This window comes from Diuraphis noxia, unplaced genomic scaffold (assembly GCF_037042655.1).
Source record: "Diuraphis noxia isolate RWA-SAM2 unplaced genomic scaffold, SU_Dnox_SAM2 contig0002, whole genome shotgun sequence".
In the NCBI taxonomy this organism is placed as follows: domain Eukaryota; kingdom Metazoa; phylum Arthropoda; class Insecta; order Hemiptera; family Aphididae; genus Diuraphis; species Diuraphis noxia.
The window spans coordinates 59,055,097-59,074,291 of NW_028301712.1; the positions used below are offsets into that span (position 1 = coordinate 59,055,097).

Sequence of the window (19,195 nt, forward strand, 5' to 3'; positions counted from 1 at the left end):
TATCTATGTAATGTATAATCGCTAATCGGTTTTGGAGAAAAAACATAAAAAACTGTATCACGAGGGCATTTATGGTGCGTTACGAATAAAAAAATACCAATGAGGATACAGTTTATAAATTCTGAGGAAGAGGAAAAAATAGGAAAGATTTATAACGGAAATGAAATAATAGCAATATGACCGTACGGTAGGTGGGGGGACATGGTCAATGTCAATGGCTCCACAGCCGCCGCCGGTAATAGCCACTGAAGAAATTCTCCGTTGTCGTTAACACCGCGGCGCGGCGCCGATTGACGATCAGTCACGAACGTCTATCATTACGCAGCTGATTTTAATTCGATCGTGTTTTCCAACAGTATGAAGACAGCTCCCACAGTTCGAATACATAAAATCCGAATTGTAATAGAAATCTTGTGATTGCATCAACATTGTACGTCAAACGGTACACCCAAGATACTTTGGAAGTCGGAAATTTAGAAAATTCTGTATAGTAAGTAATAAGCATAATATTATTATATAACAATAAATATACATCAGCCGCGTATAATATTCATAGATTAGCTATAGTAAGGAACTTTAGAGCACTTTTCAATCATAACTTGTTACATCGAGACTAAATAAAAGTATAAAACCACATTGGTCACTGGATATTGAGTTGGGTATTTTTAAATACACGATTATACTTGGATTTTGAATAACATTTACACATTTTTGAGTGAAGTAAAATTAAAAGGGGTAGGAATTCCATAAAAAAGTGTACAAAGTCAAATACTCAGTTCTGAAATAAAATTGTAAATGCTTCTTAATAAAATAAGTTGTTTGCTCAATATCTATCGGGAATGTTTACCGGATGATTCACCAAGCATGTACACTATGCTCTGCTCACCACCGATTTGTCTATTAATCGAGCATTTACGAGTATTCAAATTTTAATTTTTGAAATCTACAAGTACCCACATATACCTATAATTACCATATTTTCAAACACATAAATTTTTTATACCATTTAAAAGGAGTATTAAGTTGGATAATAATCATATTTTTTAAACAAGAACCACACTTTTTCATTATACTAATAATCAAGCAGACAATTATTATAAAAATGTTTGTGAATAAGGTACAGAAATCAAAATTTGTACAAGTACTATTTAGTACTTTCTGAGCTATTAAACTTTACACATTGTCTTGTCTTGAGTTCGTTGTTTGAATATAATATTATAAGTACCTATATAGACTAAATATTGCATCTATTTTATATTTTTTTTAAACCACAGACCATAGTAAGTTAAAGACTAACTATTAGTTTTATACAGACTTTATAATAGCGTTTTAATAGAGGTGGCAGAGTAGGCAGCAGCCTCTCTAGTGAGATTTTACGACGTGTGATATGTTTTATTTTAATCGGAGCAATTGAATTGGCTCCCCAATACAGGTAGTCAATATTTTACCCTTACTAAGTACATTTGAATAGGCTCCCAAGAATTTACTGTTGAATTGGCTCCCTACCGTTTTTTTTTCAAAAATTTATTGATTGTCAATATGTTAATAATTTAAAGTACGTATAATTCGTATTTCATATATTTTATATCGTTACACAAAATTATATTAAAAAATTTAAAAAAACAGAAAATATTTTACCGAAGTGCGTCATTATAAAATGTATACATAAAAATCAATAAGTTAAACAAAAATATTATATTAGACTATTTTTCGGGGTCTATACTTATAATAATTTTTGTATCAGATTGAGTACTATATATTATATATAGTATATAATATATATAAAAAGTTGAATATATTTGGATTTTACATCGTAAAAGTAAACGCCTATAATATGAGAATCCCTGGTTAAAAAATAATATTTAACAATTTAAGGAGCCAATTTAAATATACATTTTTCAGGAGCCAATTCAAGGTTCGAATTTATATTTACCCAAAATTGGGAGCCAATTCAATGGTAGCCATTTTAATAACTATAGTGGACTAGATTACAAACAGATATTGTAGGTACTATCTTCTACTACCTAGTCTATTATTCCTGCTGGAAAAATCTTTATTAATCCATCAAAATGTTTAAAAAAATCATGCTTTTCGTAATTCACATGAAGAAGGGTGGTACTTTTTTGAAAAAAATTTAAGTTTGTGATTCCACAAGCATTTTAATTGTTTAAAAGTCTAAGTATTTAAAAATATGATCTTAAAGTATACAAATTCCTAAAATCAGAATTTTAAAAATGCATTAGTAAAAGATATAAGGGAAGGTCGAAAATGCATAGTAATTACTAATTACCCTGTGTTTCGCGTACGTTAACATTTTTAAAAAAGAACACCGCCAAGATTTAGGAAATTATAAATATAAATTGTATTAGGTGGCTGGGTGTCACAATGTCTCATACCCTACTCCCTTATCCGGAAAGGTATCCAAATACATCCAAATAATTATGTCTGCAAAATTAAACAGTTATTAACAATTGATAAAAATTGAGTAGATGTATATAAAACAATACCATGGGTATAGAAAACTGTTTGCTTCACTGAGTTATAATAATACATAGCCACGTAGGTAATAATAGTTATCACTTATTATAGTTATTAATAAAATGTAAATTTCATCATCTATTATCTTATCTAGATTAAAATATGTTGGTCATCTTTTTTTTATTTTAGATGAAAAATTTAGTCATCTTTATTAATTTATCTAGATAATTTTTAAGTTTAGATATTTATTTAATATTATAGTATAACATACATTTTTGCATTTTATGCTTAAAAATCATAAATACAGTCTCAAAAAGTAAAATACAATAGGTATCTTTATAGTTAGTATCCAATAATTTATTGTTGGCTATTGTATTATTTCTATTTTCCAATAATTAATTTAAAGAAGGTACATGGTAATTTCTGATTGGCTGTGGTGATAGAAGACACAACAATTTATTTAATAATATTATTATTGTTGTTATACAAATAATAGCTTATTTCTGCGCACCTATAAATACCGTTTTAGACGAATCAATCTATATAAAAAATAAAATTGATGATAATAAAATTTTATATATGCATTTAATACTAGCTACGCAGGCTGTTACGTTTAGATACTTATTAACATATATTTTAATTTTAATTAGACTGATACAAGTTGTTTATTCTAGGATTGATACTAAAAGAGAAACTCAAGAGCTATATTAAAGGGAGATGCAAAGCATTCTTCAAATTTTAAGTGAGGACAGACAATCTTTTAGGTGGTTCATGAGTGGTGTACTAAAAATGAATTTGGGAGTCTAGTAAAAAAGTTTTGGCCACCACTAATTTGTATAATAGACAAGATAGTAAAGACTGCGATACTTAATGATAACGTCTTGATAAATATTTATTTTGAATATTATACAGGTACTTCGACACCTAGTTGATATTAAATATTTAATAGTTTAATACTATAAAATTATGTCTTGGGTCTTGAATTATGATTACACAATTTGGGTGACTGATTAGCTTTGCAGGCTGGAACGTAAACCATCAATGATACCGTATTGGGAAATTGTTATTTTCACGCTCATTGAAACAGATAAATAATTATTATTGCAAAGACGACGGAAGTACGTCTGGTAGCGCCGTTGCGTCTTCAGTATAATCGTTGCTACAATCTATACGCGGTCGGACGCGCTGCGCGTGCATTCCGGAAGGGGTAACACCCAAAGAAGAAGACACGCATTACTGTTTCTCTTATATCTTATAGTAGCGGTGAACACATGGTTCAGTGACAATATGTCCAGGAAAATGGGAGCTTCGACTCCCTCATACTACCCGTCCGAAGCCGATTTCGTAGTCAAGACGCCCCAGAAACCAGTTGATGCCTGTAAACTTCGTCACCATTCCGATCAAGTACGAACCTACATTTAGTTAATTAATTTATATAAAATGTAAGTAAAACAATTCAGTATAGTACTAAACTAAAATAAATTAATAGTATAATCGAATAGTTTTTTTCTAAAAAAATATACATATAAATAATGATCAGTTATCTGTACCTGTCATTGTTTGGAAACAATTTTAGGTCAACACCATAGACAATACGAAAACAATTAAATTATTATTATTTTAATCCATTCAATTTACATTGTAGGACGAAATGAAAAACAATGCAGGTGACATTTTAAAATAACACAAAGTTATAATTATTAAACTTTTTAACTAAATGTATATTAAAATTCATTTTTCTTTCTTAGTTTATATATTTATAATAGATAATAAATAATAGAATTTCTATTCTTAATTAAATTATTAAATTATTAGTTATTAGTTTATTACACAGTTGCCATTTGTCGTCATACTAAAAAAATTTGAAAAAAAAAATTCGATGTAAAACATAATATTATACCTAGTTTTTAACATATAGATAAATTATGCTTAAGAACTTACAAATATAAATCGTTAGAATTGTTTATTAGTTACAATATAAAAAACACTGAAAACAGTATCCCACATACTTATTATATTTGGATAAATTATTTATAACAAAATAACAAATTATGTAGGTATCTACCTAATTAAAATTTAAAAAATCTTGTCAAACGTACAATGTACGATGTACCCACCTAGGCGGCTATAGGCAATAGGCGCCTAATAACTTTACTTTATTTAATACAATGTTCAAACAAGATTATTATATATTACAAAAATTAAAGACAGTATAGCTATAGGTAGTGTGTAGTAGGTACTACAGTACTTACTTTAAAGTAACAAACAAAATATACAAAAATACAATCAAAATTCTCGTAACAGTCGTAACCGGTATCATATTTTATTGTATTAATTTTTAAAAACAGAATAAAACCGTTAAATAATATGTTATCTTCATGGTATATAAATATAATTTTTTTTCAAATGCATGTCATACATAATTATCTCATACATACAACTAGTTATTATTTGAATATACCTATGCGGTTTTAAAGTAGGTCCTATGTATTTATTATTATCATATCTATTCACTCAAAACGTTAATTCATAAAAGATAACAATATTCTATTAAACATTAAATTTAAAAATAAAATACAAAATTGTATACTTCATAATTTAACGATTTGAATGACAATCGTTTATCAACTATAAACTATCTAAACATAATTATTGGTTTTAGATTCAATACATCAGCCTGATCGGATTGATGCAAGTAGTTACCGGATGTCTGATGGTCGTTTTTGGCGTGCTATCGATGTTACACGAGGCATCCTTGTCCAGTGTAGGCGCCGGCCTTTGGAGCGGTGCGATGGCCATGGGCAACGGAGTAGTTGGACTGATGGCCAGTTTAAACGGATGTCTTTCTCCCGATAGGACACTGTCTCCACTGTCTATTACAATATATCTAGCTCTTTGTTTAGTGTCCGTGGGTGTCAGTAATCTGGCCATCATACTTACAGCTATTGGACTATTGAAGGACTCTCAGAAGCCATATTACATCATTCCAAAAGACAAGGTTAGGTTCAAACTAAAATTATGCTAAGACTTGTACGCGTGTACTTTGCAATATTTAGAAGTGTGAGAGTGTGACAAAACATTAGTTAACGCATCCGAGTCGCGTCAATTCGATCAAACCATGATTTATGTGCAATATCACTTGGACCATAACGTCTGGAATAACAATATTTAAAGTTTAAAGTTGTTACATTATTATTAACGTAGGTACCTATGTGTATACAAAAACTAACAGGCAACAATACAACAGTGTGTTTTGTATCATACAGTGAAAAAAGTTGAATTAGATACAAGTTGCCGGGCTTAAACGCTCTGTGGACGAAAAAGATTGAGAATCCTTGATCGAAACCAATTATATTTGTTTGTTGCAGACGCATTACAAAACTTTAACAGCGGATCAGTTACAGACAAATTGGGCCCCCGTGCTGGCGAATTTAGGGTTACTACTGGCTACGTCCGTACAATGTCTGACCACAATGTTGGCCGCATTCCGTTTCTACCGAATCGTTAGGTTGGTTGTAGCCGGCGAACAACAAACATCATGGTCGAATTCAAGACATAGGAGTTCATCGTGTTGCAGTTCAAGCGTCGGAAGCAAACAGAAACTTGTACAAAAGTGGTTGGTGCAACAAGCTCCATCTCAGATGGATCGACCTCGTCAACAGGCCAACTATCCCGTGCAGGTCTACGACAATAAAATGGTAAGTAATTTTATTCAAACCGATTTTTTACTGACTTTGACTAGAATTTAAAAAAAAAAATTAATAAAATTGCAATTTGAAAAAGTTTTCTTCGCGCCTATGTATAAGTATAACCTATATAACCGTACGGTACAGTTTTAAATTTTTTTTTTATTTACACCTGTTATAGTTAGTCACAAAAAAATATAAACATACCAATAGGTATCGGCTGTATATTATAGTTACAAACATATTATACCTGCAGCACCTGAAGAACAACCGTTAGTACAACAATAATAATCTTCATGTCACGATGACAAACCTATATATAAATGTTTTCAAACCGATGTTAGTATATAATATATTATTATACTTTTAACAAATGAAAATAATAATTCTGTGGTTAGCGCGTGTTTAAAAATATATTTGATGAAAAAAAAAATGAAACGGACTTACATATTATAGGACAAACCAACCACAAAAATAGATAACATTTATAAGTTCTTTAAAAATAAATACTAAATAGTATGGGTACTTGCTACCTACATATTTATTTTTAATATGTTGTTATTAGTGTACCTAATATACATAAATATACAAATATAAAACCTACAGTGAACATAAATCATAGCTTATATGGTCCCAATATAATTTCTGTATAATTCGAACTGGTACCAACTAAAAATTAAAACTTTATAATAAAGCTATTATATACAATAAGCATAACAAAATATGAATTGGGTAGTAACACTAGTAACGCTAAAATATATTCAATCACTATTTGTTTATCCATTAGAATATAATATTATAATTGATAGATAATTATATTCATATAACACGAATAGAAACGTATCAAATTATGAATTAGGTAAATAATAAATATATTATATTATTTAAGGTTAGGTAGCATATTCTCTACTCGAGTAATATAGATATAGATCTGTCATCTGTATACAGGCTAACACTATCAACCTATAATACTATTAATATTTTCCAATAGTGTGAACTAAGAAAGATTTGTTTTATTTAATTCTGTAGTAAAATTTCAAAAATGTGTACTCAATATTAAACACCTAGTAGAATAATTCAAAATATATTCCACTGTCAAGTTTTCATTGATCCAAATAATATTACGAAAATAAATGATCGCAATTAATTTCAATCCAGCTATAGTTAGAGTACCCCTAATATGTATAGAATAGATTGTCTCCAATTATCACAGCAGCAAGATATAAATTTAAGACGCTTTCCCAAATTAGACAATACAATTACAACTGCTTATTGAAAAAATATTATATCACACTACGCAGTATTACAGTAATATATAATTTACTTAGGTCTGGATATTTGTGGTAACATTTAGAGATGCATCGACAATATTTTCTTAAACTACCAAACAGTTGTGTATATTTATACATATAAAATACCAAATATACCAAACACGGAACGCAATTTTAAACAGCTTTTCACCGTCACCGAACATCGACGAAAAAAAAAATAATAGCATAATAATATAGATAATTCCAAATAGGTATACATAAATATTCATGATGAAGTTATTCATTTATTACTATTATTATTATTTTTTTTTTTTTGACATTTTTTGTATTACGCTTTTATATTCCATACCTAGTTTTTTTTTACTTTTGTTCACGAAAAAACCGTCAGCAACTATTTAGGTAGGTATATGGCGGCAGTTCCGCTGCGAGCTCGTCTATAATATAATTGGCTCTTTTTCCTCTTCAAAGTATCCCTACACACTTACGCATACATCACGTTATATTGCATACGTACTATTATATTCTTCTTCATCACAGCAACATTGACAGCGTGCGTGTACGAAATGTATATATAGCTACGATAATAAATATATTGTATATATATAGCTAGTATGGAACGAAATAAACGCGAAGGAATTAGTTCCAGCCCAGTTATCGGCTCCGATGGAAATGTCTCTTTTCATTCTTATTTACAAACACGAGCATTATTTTCTCTCCTACACGTCCGTATCGACTGTTCGGTCTGTCGGTCTGTGATAGCCGTACATATACTCCACCAAGGCACTATAACGAATAGGAGAGAAAAGATATAAAGAAGAAAAACGCTATCGTCGAATTAATACTACACTACAGCATTATACAGCCATATAGATAAATAATGTAGGCCACTAAAAACTGCACCTGCAAGCGGTAATAAACACTTCCTATTATAAATCCTAACATTCCTAACGTACGAGACAGATTATTGTATAATATGTATATGGCATTTATACCTCTGAAGTCGGTGACGCGCATTGGCGCAAATAGGTGGGGGCTTGGGGGGACTTGGTCCCCCCAGTTAAAAAGTCAGTAATTAGTACTGAGCATATATAATTTTTAGAAAATATTATAGGAGGGGCTTTAGTCCCGCCAAAATAATTTATCTATTTGCGCCTATGGTGACGCGGTGGTCACGGCCCGCTGACAATATTGGATATTGAGGGTGGGCGCGTGACTGTGACAGCAAACAGTTATTCGCCCCGAACAAAGTTTGTGTTAATAAGAAGTTAGGACACATCGACATTATTTCTATTAGAAAAAAAAAACTAAATAAACAAAATAATCTAATTTTTAGTAATAATAGTTAACTATAACTGCAGGGCTCGAGACTTATAGCACTTAAAATCATTAAAATAAGCGCTTAAAAAAGCTCTTAAAAACATCATTATAAGTACTCAAATAAGCATTTAAAAAACTTAAATTTTTGCAAAAAATATTTATCAAAAAACAAAAAACTAAAAAATCAAACAAAATAAAAATAAGTCTTTATCTTTATATTATAAAATAAATTAAACTTCGCTTTCGAGACTTTAAGGATTTGATGGATTTTCTGAAAAATGAAATGTAAACGATATTTATAATAGTTTAAAACATTATAAAAACGTAGAAATACTGGTCAAATATAAGCAAAAATAATCAGAAAAACTGGAAATAAGCATTTTTTTTTTTTTTGAAAAATCGCTGAAACAAGCAAAAAAAAGCACTTTCAAACTTCATAATTAAACGTATTACCTATAACATGACATACAATTCCATAGCACCATGCTACATTTTAAGTCAATCTTTAGAAATAAGCAAATGCTTTAAGTCTCGAGCCCATGAGTCTATAAGTAATGGTTAGTTAAGTACAAAGTAAGAAATAATTATATAATTCAGGGTGCCAAATTAATTTTTATTAACCTCGCGGGTACCCAGAAGTAAAAATATGTGTTTGGACCACCTGATTCAAACATGATGTGGGCGATGAAAACCATGCGCTATAGGGTCGATTCCCGAGAGCCGAGAGGTACCTACTCGTACGGAGACACTCGTCGGACCCCGTCACCATGCGTTAATAGGTCTACCGGGCATCCGGGCATTTCCCGGTGGGCCCCCCTTCGTATTTCGGTAATGGGGCCCTTTAATATCATGTATTATTAAATTCTTTTCATGTGGGGGCCCCATTTTAAAATTTTCCGGTAGGCCAAAAATGGCCTATCCGCCCATGCCCGTCACCATGTCTCGTCAAATCAGATCAGATGTCTTCGAATCCGATCGGAATAACATATCATTAGGTATGTCCTATATACGCGTATATTAATATTAAAACTGCAGACAACAGTAAACACACAACAGAGTACATAATATAGGTATTGTATAGGTGTATATAATGTGTATGTTTATAGCGTACACATATTTATGTATGTATATTGTATATATATATATATATCGTGTGGACAAGACGAACAATGTGTAATGACAGTATGAAATAATAATTGTCGTTCAGGAAAAACTGTCACACATCTAGAGGTGCCTGTAATGACGTATAATATATAATTTCGTAGTTATAGTCTAACGTGTGTTGTGTGTACACGCGTGGTGTTTTGGTCGCGCAATTTGAAACCGTTAGATAGGTATTCAGTTTACAATCGCACGGTTGTTAATGTTGTTGTTATTATTATTTCATATAAAATATATAGGCGTATAATGTGTATTTATTTCTTATGCCTATAGTATAAAAACTGCATTACCCAATGGAAATAGATTATATTAATAAATTCGATATAGATTCGTATAGATAGGTCTATATATCGTGCGTATACATATTTATATTATATATATACACTGCTGTATATTATATAGATTATTGATGGATGAAGCTTGAAATCGCCATAATATATAATATTAATAAATAATATAAAATATCTACAGGTACATTTTTTTTATTTTTAATTCTTAGTATAAACTGAATTACACTCAAAACGTGGTTTTTGGAATAGACGTACCTACCTATACTTAAAAACAAAATATCTATAGTTTATTTTTCAATACTAACATAATACCCTCTGTTAATTAAATCAGTGTAGAACAGCTAGTTTACCTCAATCAGAGATTTAATCAAATAATTATAAGCTATTCAAAAACGATATTTGAGATTTCTCTATAAATTGTATAACTCTATAATTATTTATATTATGTAACTATTAAAGTTTTTAATTTAATTGGACCTTATTTCCATGTATGAATTATAAATAAATAAATAATATATAGTAGATGTTTCGAGCTTAATCAATTTTACTGCATGCAAAATCAGATATTTTCTCGCAATCAATTTTGTATACTTGCATATAAACAGATCAGTTTTGTATAATTAGGTAAGACTAATCGGATGTTTAGTAAAAAACATGTAGGTACACCTTATTTCTTCAGATTTACTTTGATCGGAATGTAGAGTAGGTACTAGAATCTGACTCAAATCTGTTTGCCATCACATTACATTTATTATTTATGTACAATTATATTATTATTTATTAATCTATTACCTATACTGATTATACTTAAAATATTATCAGTGACTAACTATGATATATGTAAATCAGTAATAAATAATCAAAATTAATAATATCAAAACGTTCAACATTATTTTGCGGCGTACCTATCTAAAAAAATATATATATAGTATTATTGTAACAATCAACAAATAACAATTATTATATGCTACAAAGAAACAAAAAATACAAATACAGTTGGTATAACATAGAGTACCTATGATTTGTATGTTTAACTTGAACGTTTGAATAGTAGGTTTAGATAATTTATCAATATAAAAGATCTAGGTGTCACTAATTCAAAAATTCATAAATCATAGAAAATCATTTACAGTGAAAGTATTGTTTGCCTTTTCCCACATTAACGCGTACGTGAATATGTAAGAAACAAATTATACCTATAAAAGTATATACCTAATGGCTAACAATAATATATATTATAATATATAATACAAATATTCTGTTCTTTAAAGAAACAAATATAATATTTACGAAGGTTTACAAACTTAAAGGATATGGAAAACGATTTTACAAAATAAATTAGTAATTTTTCGAAATGTTTTATATAGAGGTACCTACCTATTAACTTGCATTCAACATGAAATATTATAAATATAGTAACATTGAATAACTTCAAGTCAAAATATTGTTATCAATAACTACAATACCTAAATAAATTACTTATGTGTTAACATATGATATACTTATACCTAATGTTTTTTTGTATAGGTTATTTTGAAGCAAACATTTAATTAAAAATACCTACCATTTGAGTAAACTACAGAATGTAGATAGGTTTAAAATTTAAAATGTGACTTTAATTTATAGCATGTATTTATCCATCTATATCAATATGTTCTGAATGAATCTCGGTTTCATCTTTTCATCCTAAAAAAAACCCTACCTCTTTTAAAATTTAAAATTGGTAATAATGATGTATTATAAGTATGTAGAAACTATAAAGTAAATAATTTTAAGAGCTTTATGGAAAAGCATGTTTCTATAAAAACTTTGCAGGAATTATAAAAACATATACCTAACAGGAATAATTAAGTCGCGGGAGAAAAAAAAATCTAAGTAAGATTAGTGGGTACTGTGGGTAGGCAATGGCGTATTGCAAACCTATAGACTTAATATACACGGTATACACTACCTGCAGATTAAAATAGTAATAATCAACTTAATAATTTTTACACGTTAAAATTAAACAAAATAACAATACCTACTAAAAAATTTTAGGTCTTAGATAGGTACATTTTAAATATATAATACTTTAATTATAAAAAAGAAATTGAAATGTATTTTAAGGTATTTAAATACTAAGCACCATGCACATTTAAAAATTTTATTTATTGCTTTTTACTTTTTACTTTTTAGTAGGTACTTACCTACTTGTTTATGAGATCTCTAGTCTAAGTTTGATAAAGTGAGATTTAGGTACTTATTTACATATAATATGGTTATTTGTTGATTAATATATATATTTTTAATTTTGTGAGAAGTTGCCAAGCTCTAAAAGTAACAAAACCCCATAATTTAGCATAAAATCTAGTATATCAAATATCTTGAGTTTATTTTGAAAATTTAGTAGTTTAGATTTTGAGTTGAGCAATATTGGTTTTACATTTTTTTTTTTTTTTTTTTATGCATCCTAGTTAAGACAATAATTTGTATATACAAGTTATATTATTATAATAATTATTATTATTAATTATTATATAAAATATGGCATATTTTTGGTATAAATAATTAATTTAAGAGGACGCTACATTATACATATTTGCTGTGTTCGTCTGACAAGTGCGTAACATAGCCAATTTACGTTTAGAATATCACGTTTAGTTCCGTTAGTTTAAATATTAGAGTAAATTGACCTATAATGAAACTTGATGATAACAACATCATCTGTGTTTATATGTGGTTTTTTACGATAAAGTAGTTTTTTAGTGAATTATGAGCATTTTTAATTTACGCTTTTTATATAATCATAACTTGATACAAAATTGAAGTATCGTAAAACAATCCACATAAAAACACAGATAATGTTCTTAACATTAAGTTTCATAATAGGTCGATTCACTCTAATTTTTAAACTAACGGAGCTAAACGTGATCTACTGAGCTCAAATTTGCAATGTTATGCACTTGTAAGGCGGAGACGACGAACGATTGTGTGTCCTCTTAATACCGATCAATTATCACATAACTAAATATAAACTATAAATGTTTATGTACATTCGGCCGAGGCGTGCTCATCTTTACTCAGCATTGTTTTTGTATATTATATTGATTGATGAAACCTGCTATATACGGTGGAGGGACTTCGCCGGTTTTTTTTTAAATATAATACCACTTACCACAAAATAAGTATAGTTATACTAATATATTTTAAATAGGTAGTTAACAGGTATGATTACATGCCGACCGCTTTATATGACGTTACTTTTCCCGTTTTAATGCCTTTTAAGTTACGCCATCACGCTTTGGCGGTTGACTTTATTATGTAATAAATTGAATTCACAGTTAAATTACCTTCTTTACGCTACGCTTTGTATATATTATATATTATTATAATAAACACGATAAAATTGTTTAGGGTGTTTACGACGAAACGAGAACCTTACCCAAGTGGAAAAGTCATAGAACAGCACCAAAACTGAAACCGGAAAGACCGGAGAGAAGAGAGAGGAGACCGTCAAATGATGATGCAGTGGACGTTCACAGGGCATACACGGGCATGGACAGAGAGATTGTTGAAGAGTTCATTTCCGTCACTATGGACCCAAAACACTATAGCTGATATCGTATATTTAATATAACTGATAAGTGTACGAGGGTTGAATATTTTATTATGGTGTATTTGATGAGGCCACGTGTCACATGCTCACATCCTAAGTGAAACGCTACTGCAATATTTCCACTAACCACCTCTGTATAATGTTCATTTTAAAAACAATAGATGTTCAAAATACTAAACGAAAATATCTCGCTATGACAAATTTATGTATAAAACATAGGTGGTTCTATATAATATATTATATAATATAGGTACTTATTACTTACAATCTACAAAATATCAACATGGCCCATTTTATGTGAAATATAAACATGACTTTTTATTATTTTATTTTATTTTACATACATAACGGGTGGATATCCAAGGTTAGTAGTTTAAAAAAAGACGATAAAATACATACATTTCAAAAAGAGATTCATTTAAGATTATACATATGAAAAGTATTATTGTATTAGAAAAGTAAGGTCCTCGTAAGCTAGAAGTGTCATTTGATGGATGGAGTGATTATAACTATAGTTAGCAAAGTAATGTATAGAGGGATGTGGAAGAGAATAAAAATCTGGAAGATCTAACTAAAATACCTACCTACTTTAACTTGGCTTATATTTTGTATAATGAAACCATGAAAGTTAGTAAAAGCATAGTAACATAACCTTCTTTTTTTTTCCTGTTCAAAAACCAAGAACGAGTGGGAACTGTTTATCACAATACTGCCACCCTGCAATATAACCTCTCTATACAAATTATACAGTTTCAAATAATTAAAATATTTGTGAACTTATTTGTCACAAAAAGGGAATATTATTATTAATTATTATCTATATAATAAATAAAAGATATATTCACCAATCGCTCAAAAATTATATTTTTGAACAAATTAAATTTATTATTTTTATAAATATGCGTATATAAATAAACGTCTTACAGATTATCACAGTAATATAGTTAAAATAGAGCTTAAATAGATTATAATAATCCAATGCAATAGAAGATAACCAAATAACAAAACAGATATTCAACTAAATAATATTAGTTGGAATCATAATTGCCTAGTTCTAGAAATTTGTGAGTAGATTACTCGAACATTTTTCAATTTATATTTGAAAATACTAAAAAAATATAAGCATGTTAATTTTTTGTGTTAGTATAAATTACTATATTTAATTTAATTTTTCGAGTAAAAACAAGTGACCTAACGTATCTTTCAATTTTAAAAAATAAAAATAGAATTACATGCATATATTATAATAAAAATTAACGTAAAGTAGAATTCGATGTTCCGTACCTACTGAAACGAATGTAACTTGTGTTAGAAATCATTATATAAAAAACAATTGTACCTACTTAAAGCTGAAAGTTACAAAGCCATTTGCAAAATGTAGATTTTTAACATATACTGCAGTTCCGGACGCCGGTTAGTAGGTAGTATTAGTTATTAATATTAACTATGTTGCTAGAGGCGAAGTAAGTAATACGAACACTTTAAAAAGAGGCGTAATTTTATAAAATTTTATAAAATCATATATAAATTATAAATATATACCTAATAATTAAAAAAACCTTAATATTTATTAATTTTTTTTAACATTGTACATATAATAATAAAAAAAAAAACTGTATTAAATATAATATTATAATTATTTTCTAGAAGTATCATCAATTGTTTCTTTTTTTTTTGCGTAAAGCTTTTCATGACTAAAAATATTGTTTTTATATTTTACTTGTAACTTACAAGTTGTAAGCATTCACAATTTATACTATAAATAATCAGATTAAACTTCAGTAGAATTGAGTCTTATTATCTTATTTACCTAAACTATAAAGAGATTTCAACCTCGAAGCCATGCTGAAGCTATAGGTGAAATTAAAATGCCACGACGGCAAACGGCATGATGAAAATTAAATAGGTAATAATAAAAAAAGTGGTAATGGCAACCATTTAAAAACAAAAATTCCTAGCATGTTGCACGCTACTCTATATTTTTCCTTTACAAGGGAAATCTTTAAATCATAAATATGCTTTTGTGAATAAGTAACCATAATGTCAACGAAATTTGGTCAGAAATAAAAAATTCTACATCTAACCAAAAATATAATGTTTAGGTATGTTAAAATAATAATAATAATATTAATAATTTGCAATTTTTTAACAAACGAATACAAAACTATAATAAGAAAAATATATTTATTTTATAATGCTATATATTTATTAACAGGTTTTCTTAATTCATAAATTCTTTCAATAACCATCAATTTTAATCTTACACATCTGCCAGGTGTCCAGGTGACTAATTTCTTTTTTTGAAGGTACACTTCAATGACACATAACCAATGGCACAATGGATGTTTCTCTTGATTAACTATCTATATTTTTCTAAACGAAATTCCTTTTTCTTAATGGTTTCTGTAAAATGTATTTTCCTTTTTTTTATGTATTTTTACTTGGGTAAACAAAGGTAACTTACAGTAAAATATAAGGTACAAATTTGGTCCTGTCTGTATTACTTACATTTCGACCATGGTTATGGTAGATTTTTTTGTAACTTTTTAATTATATTTTTACTATAAGAATCCCAAAAAGAACCGAACTTTTGTCAGACAATTGAGCCATACCGATTTATTTTTAAGGTTGAATATTATACTTAAAATTAAAAATGAAGAACTGACGTCTCACATTGTATCAATGATCGGGAATTATTATTCATGTTAGGTAGTGCTACTATAAATAGGCACTTAAATATTATACGATTTATTAAAATATATGAACCGAATAGTACTCAAATATTAACAATTAATATAATACACAATAATTGTTAATAATATTTTTATGTATAATACTCGAACCGTAATAATAAACCAGATTGCCCAATAGCTCAATTGTCTGATGATAAGAGTTCGGTTTTTTCGGGATTCACATAATAAAATCCTAAATCGAAATTGTAATAAAAAAATTTCAACAAAATTACCATAACCATGATCGAAACAAACAAACCCAGACAGGACCAACGCCACACCGTTCGTTTTTGGTCCAGATGATTTCCATCGATATATATATAAATGGCACTGCTACTTTCCGGTTGATGTTGGATAGTAGTTTTTCTAATACCCTTTGCAATATTTAAAAAATCAATCCGTTTTGGCTAAATTTATAAAGAAAAAAAGAAAATTTAAAAAAATCTACTTCGAGTCTTCGCAGTAAAAAAATAAAAATTCTATAAGTCATAGGGTAGGTATTGCAGGTTATTACTCGTATTGGGTGTTATCACACAGTTATACTTCACTGCAGAAGACTACAATGACTTACAAAACGATAATATACTACATAGTGAGAAATTAAGCTTCTACTGCTTCGAGTGTATGTATATATATGTGTATATAATATTAGGCACATTTATTATATTTATTTGATAAGTTAATACAAATTGAAATGTATCATGTAACATACAATTTAAGAATATGGAATCAATATTTTATTTTTACATTTTTTCAGTATAATTTTGGACATTAACTCCCACATTATAATAAAAAGTGAATTTTATAACGAAGTATTCACGTCCTGAAATGCAGGTAGGTACCTGTTATAACTATTTATAATATACCTATATCTATATTCTATAATATCAATGGGTAAAAAAATCAATATTTTAATATTTTAAACGTCGTTATCGGTGAATAAATGAAAATAATAATTATTATTATTATGAGGGTTCAAAACAGGTCTCCTCGTCACCAAAATCAAGTTATATTCTTATATATGCATATATATATAGATATATAGATAGATAGTCTGGTAAAAATGTAATTATTATTTATTATAAATATAAATGAATCCTCATTTACCAAGTATTCTCTGGACTACCTGCCTAGTTCGTCACTATAGTCTATATTAAATTTTAATTGATATTTTCAATTTATTTTATATTGTTATTTAAACAGGTTAAAAGCTCTATACATGTTTTACAATATGTGTATAATAATAGACGAGATTAAATGTATATAAATTATAATGAATAACAGAATAAATTAATCGTCACATTACCAACGGGGGCTTTGCTCCTTTCTTTCAGCAGCGATCACGACAGAACAATATTTAATTTGTTCAACAAATATCATAAAAATATAAAGCCAAACAAATATTTTTTAATTACTTAAAAAGCATAACATAGGTCAATAATTACCGAATAAATTATGCATTAAACGAGGTAAATAAACGTTGATATAATATATACTATACCTGTATAATAAAATGTCTTATCACTGTGTATATATTCGACCATTTTTTCATAGGTGTAAAATCATGAATATTATGGTTATTATATTTTGCATCAGAAAAACTAACAATTCTTGACGTTCAATTTAAAAAAATAAAAAAGGTACGCTCAATAAAAAGGAAACTTCTCCCCTTCCAATCAAGCACGGTTGTTGCTTAACACCAATACACTAATTTAATATAGAATATCTACTATCATGTGTGTAGTAGCCAGTGGTTGACTTGGGGGGGGGGGGGGACTGAGTTCCTCGACTAATTTTTTGGATACGCTAGCGTACCCCTACTTCTGTTTTAAAGGGGAACGCATTGTTATGTAAACTTTTAACCTCCCACCGCCATGATTATATAAGTTTTATTAAAATACTAGGGACGCTACATTTTAAAAGTAGCTAGAGTACCTCTACTACTTTATTTCCAAGTCAACCACTGGACTAGTAGCTATACGTAAATACTAAATTATGCCACATCAGAACTTAAAATAGATAATTTACACTACTATAAATAGATACGTGTATTACAATAACTTAAGTATTACAACAATTATATTTTGAAAGATTTTTTTTATTCAGATTCATCGTCATCTACATCGTTTATGTTTAAATTATCAGCTAATTCTGCTTCCTATTATAATCACAATCCAATACACAAGTAGGAATATAATAGACTTTAAGCACACAACACAAGAATTTTTTTAATGTAGGTAGACGTCTGCACCTTTTGGAGCATTAAAAATACTTGAAACTTAACTTTAAAGTTTATTTTTAATAAGAAATCGGATAGTTGGTACATAGAGAACAAAAGTAAAAAAATTCACAGTAGCCAAATTATTGTAATTCAAAGCATATTGTTATAAACGAATCATTAAATGTATGTACCATGATGTGCTTTCACACGTCGGTCCCATTGATTATAAAGTATGAATATAATATATTATATATTGTAGAATCCGCTTAATTGGAACACATTGAGCGGTGACTTATTTGTCACTATTATCCAAATAACTAATAAACCGTTATTATTATAAAAAAAACATTGTATTAAGTTTAATTATATCATAAATTAATTAGTTAGTCGTTTTACTAGACATTTATCATGAATTTAGTTAATTAATTCGTAAGGCTGCAGAAA

The 19,195-nt window shown here is 28.5% G+C and overlaps 1 protein-coding gene across 5 annotated transcripts; it reads left to right on the forward strand.

The window, feature by feature from the left end:
- Positions 1 to 250: 250 nt before the first annotated feature.
- LOC107170079 (uncharacterized) lies at positions 251 to 14,107 on the forward strand. 5 transcript variants are annotated; one of them, XM_015520091.2, is made up of 6 exons: positions 251 to 490; positions 3,153 to 3,390; positions 3,493 to 3,882; positions 5,141 to 5,476; positions 5,847 to 6,176; positions 13,597 to 14,107. In XM_015520091.2, the coding sequence occupies exons 3-6, from the start codon at positions 3,766 to 3,768 to the stop codon at positions 13,798 to 13,800; spliced, it is 987 nt and encodes a 328-aa protein (XP_015375577.1). In that variant the 5' UTR covers positions 251 to 490; positions 3,153 to 3,390; positions 3,493 to 3,765; the 3' UTR covers positions 13,801 to 14,107. The 5 variants fall into 5 exon arrangements, with proteins under 5 accessions (XP_015375577.1, XP_089077173.1, XP_089077174.1 ...); XM_089221047.1 differs by lacking the exon at positions 3,153 to 3,390; XM_089221048.1 differs by lacking the exon at positions 3,153 to 3,390 and having other exon boundaries at positions 3,740 to 3,882.
- Positions 14,108 to 19,195: the final 5,088 nt, after the last annotated feature.

What these genes read in the sequence shown, in the direction of transcription:
- LOC107170079 (XM_015520091.2), top strand. Translation starts at nt 3,766, where the DNA reads ATGTCCAGGAAAATGGGAGCTTCGACTCCCTCATACTACCCGTCCGAA. An exon ending in TTCGTCACCATTCCGATCAA is followed by an intron (nt 3,883 to 5,140) that starts GTACGAACCTAC and finishes TATTGGTTTTAG; the next exon opens with ATTCAATACATCAGCCTGAT. An exon ending in ACATCATTCCAAAAGACAAG is followed by an intron (nt 5,477 to 5,846) that starts GTTAGGTTCAAA and finishes TGTTTGTTGCAG; the next exon opens with ACGCATTACAAAACTTTAAC.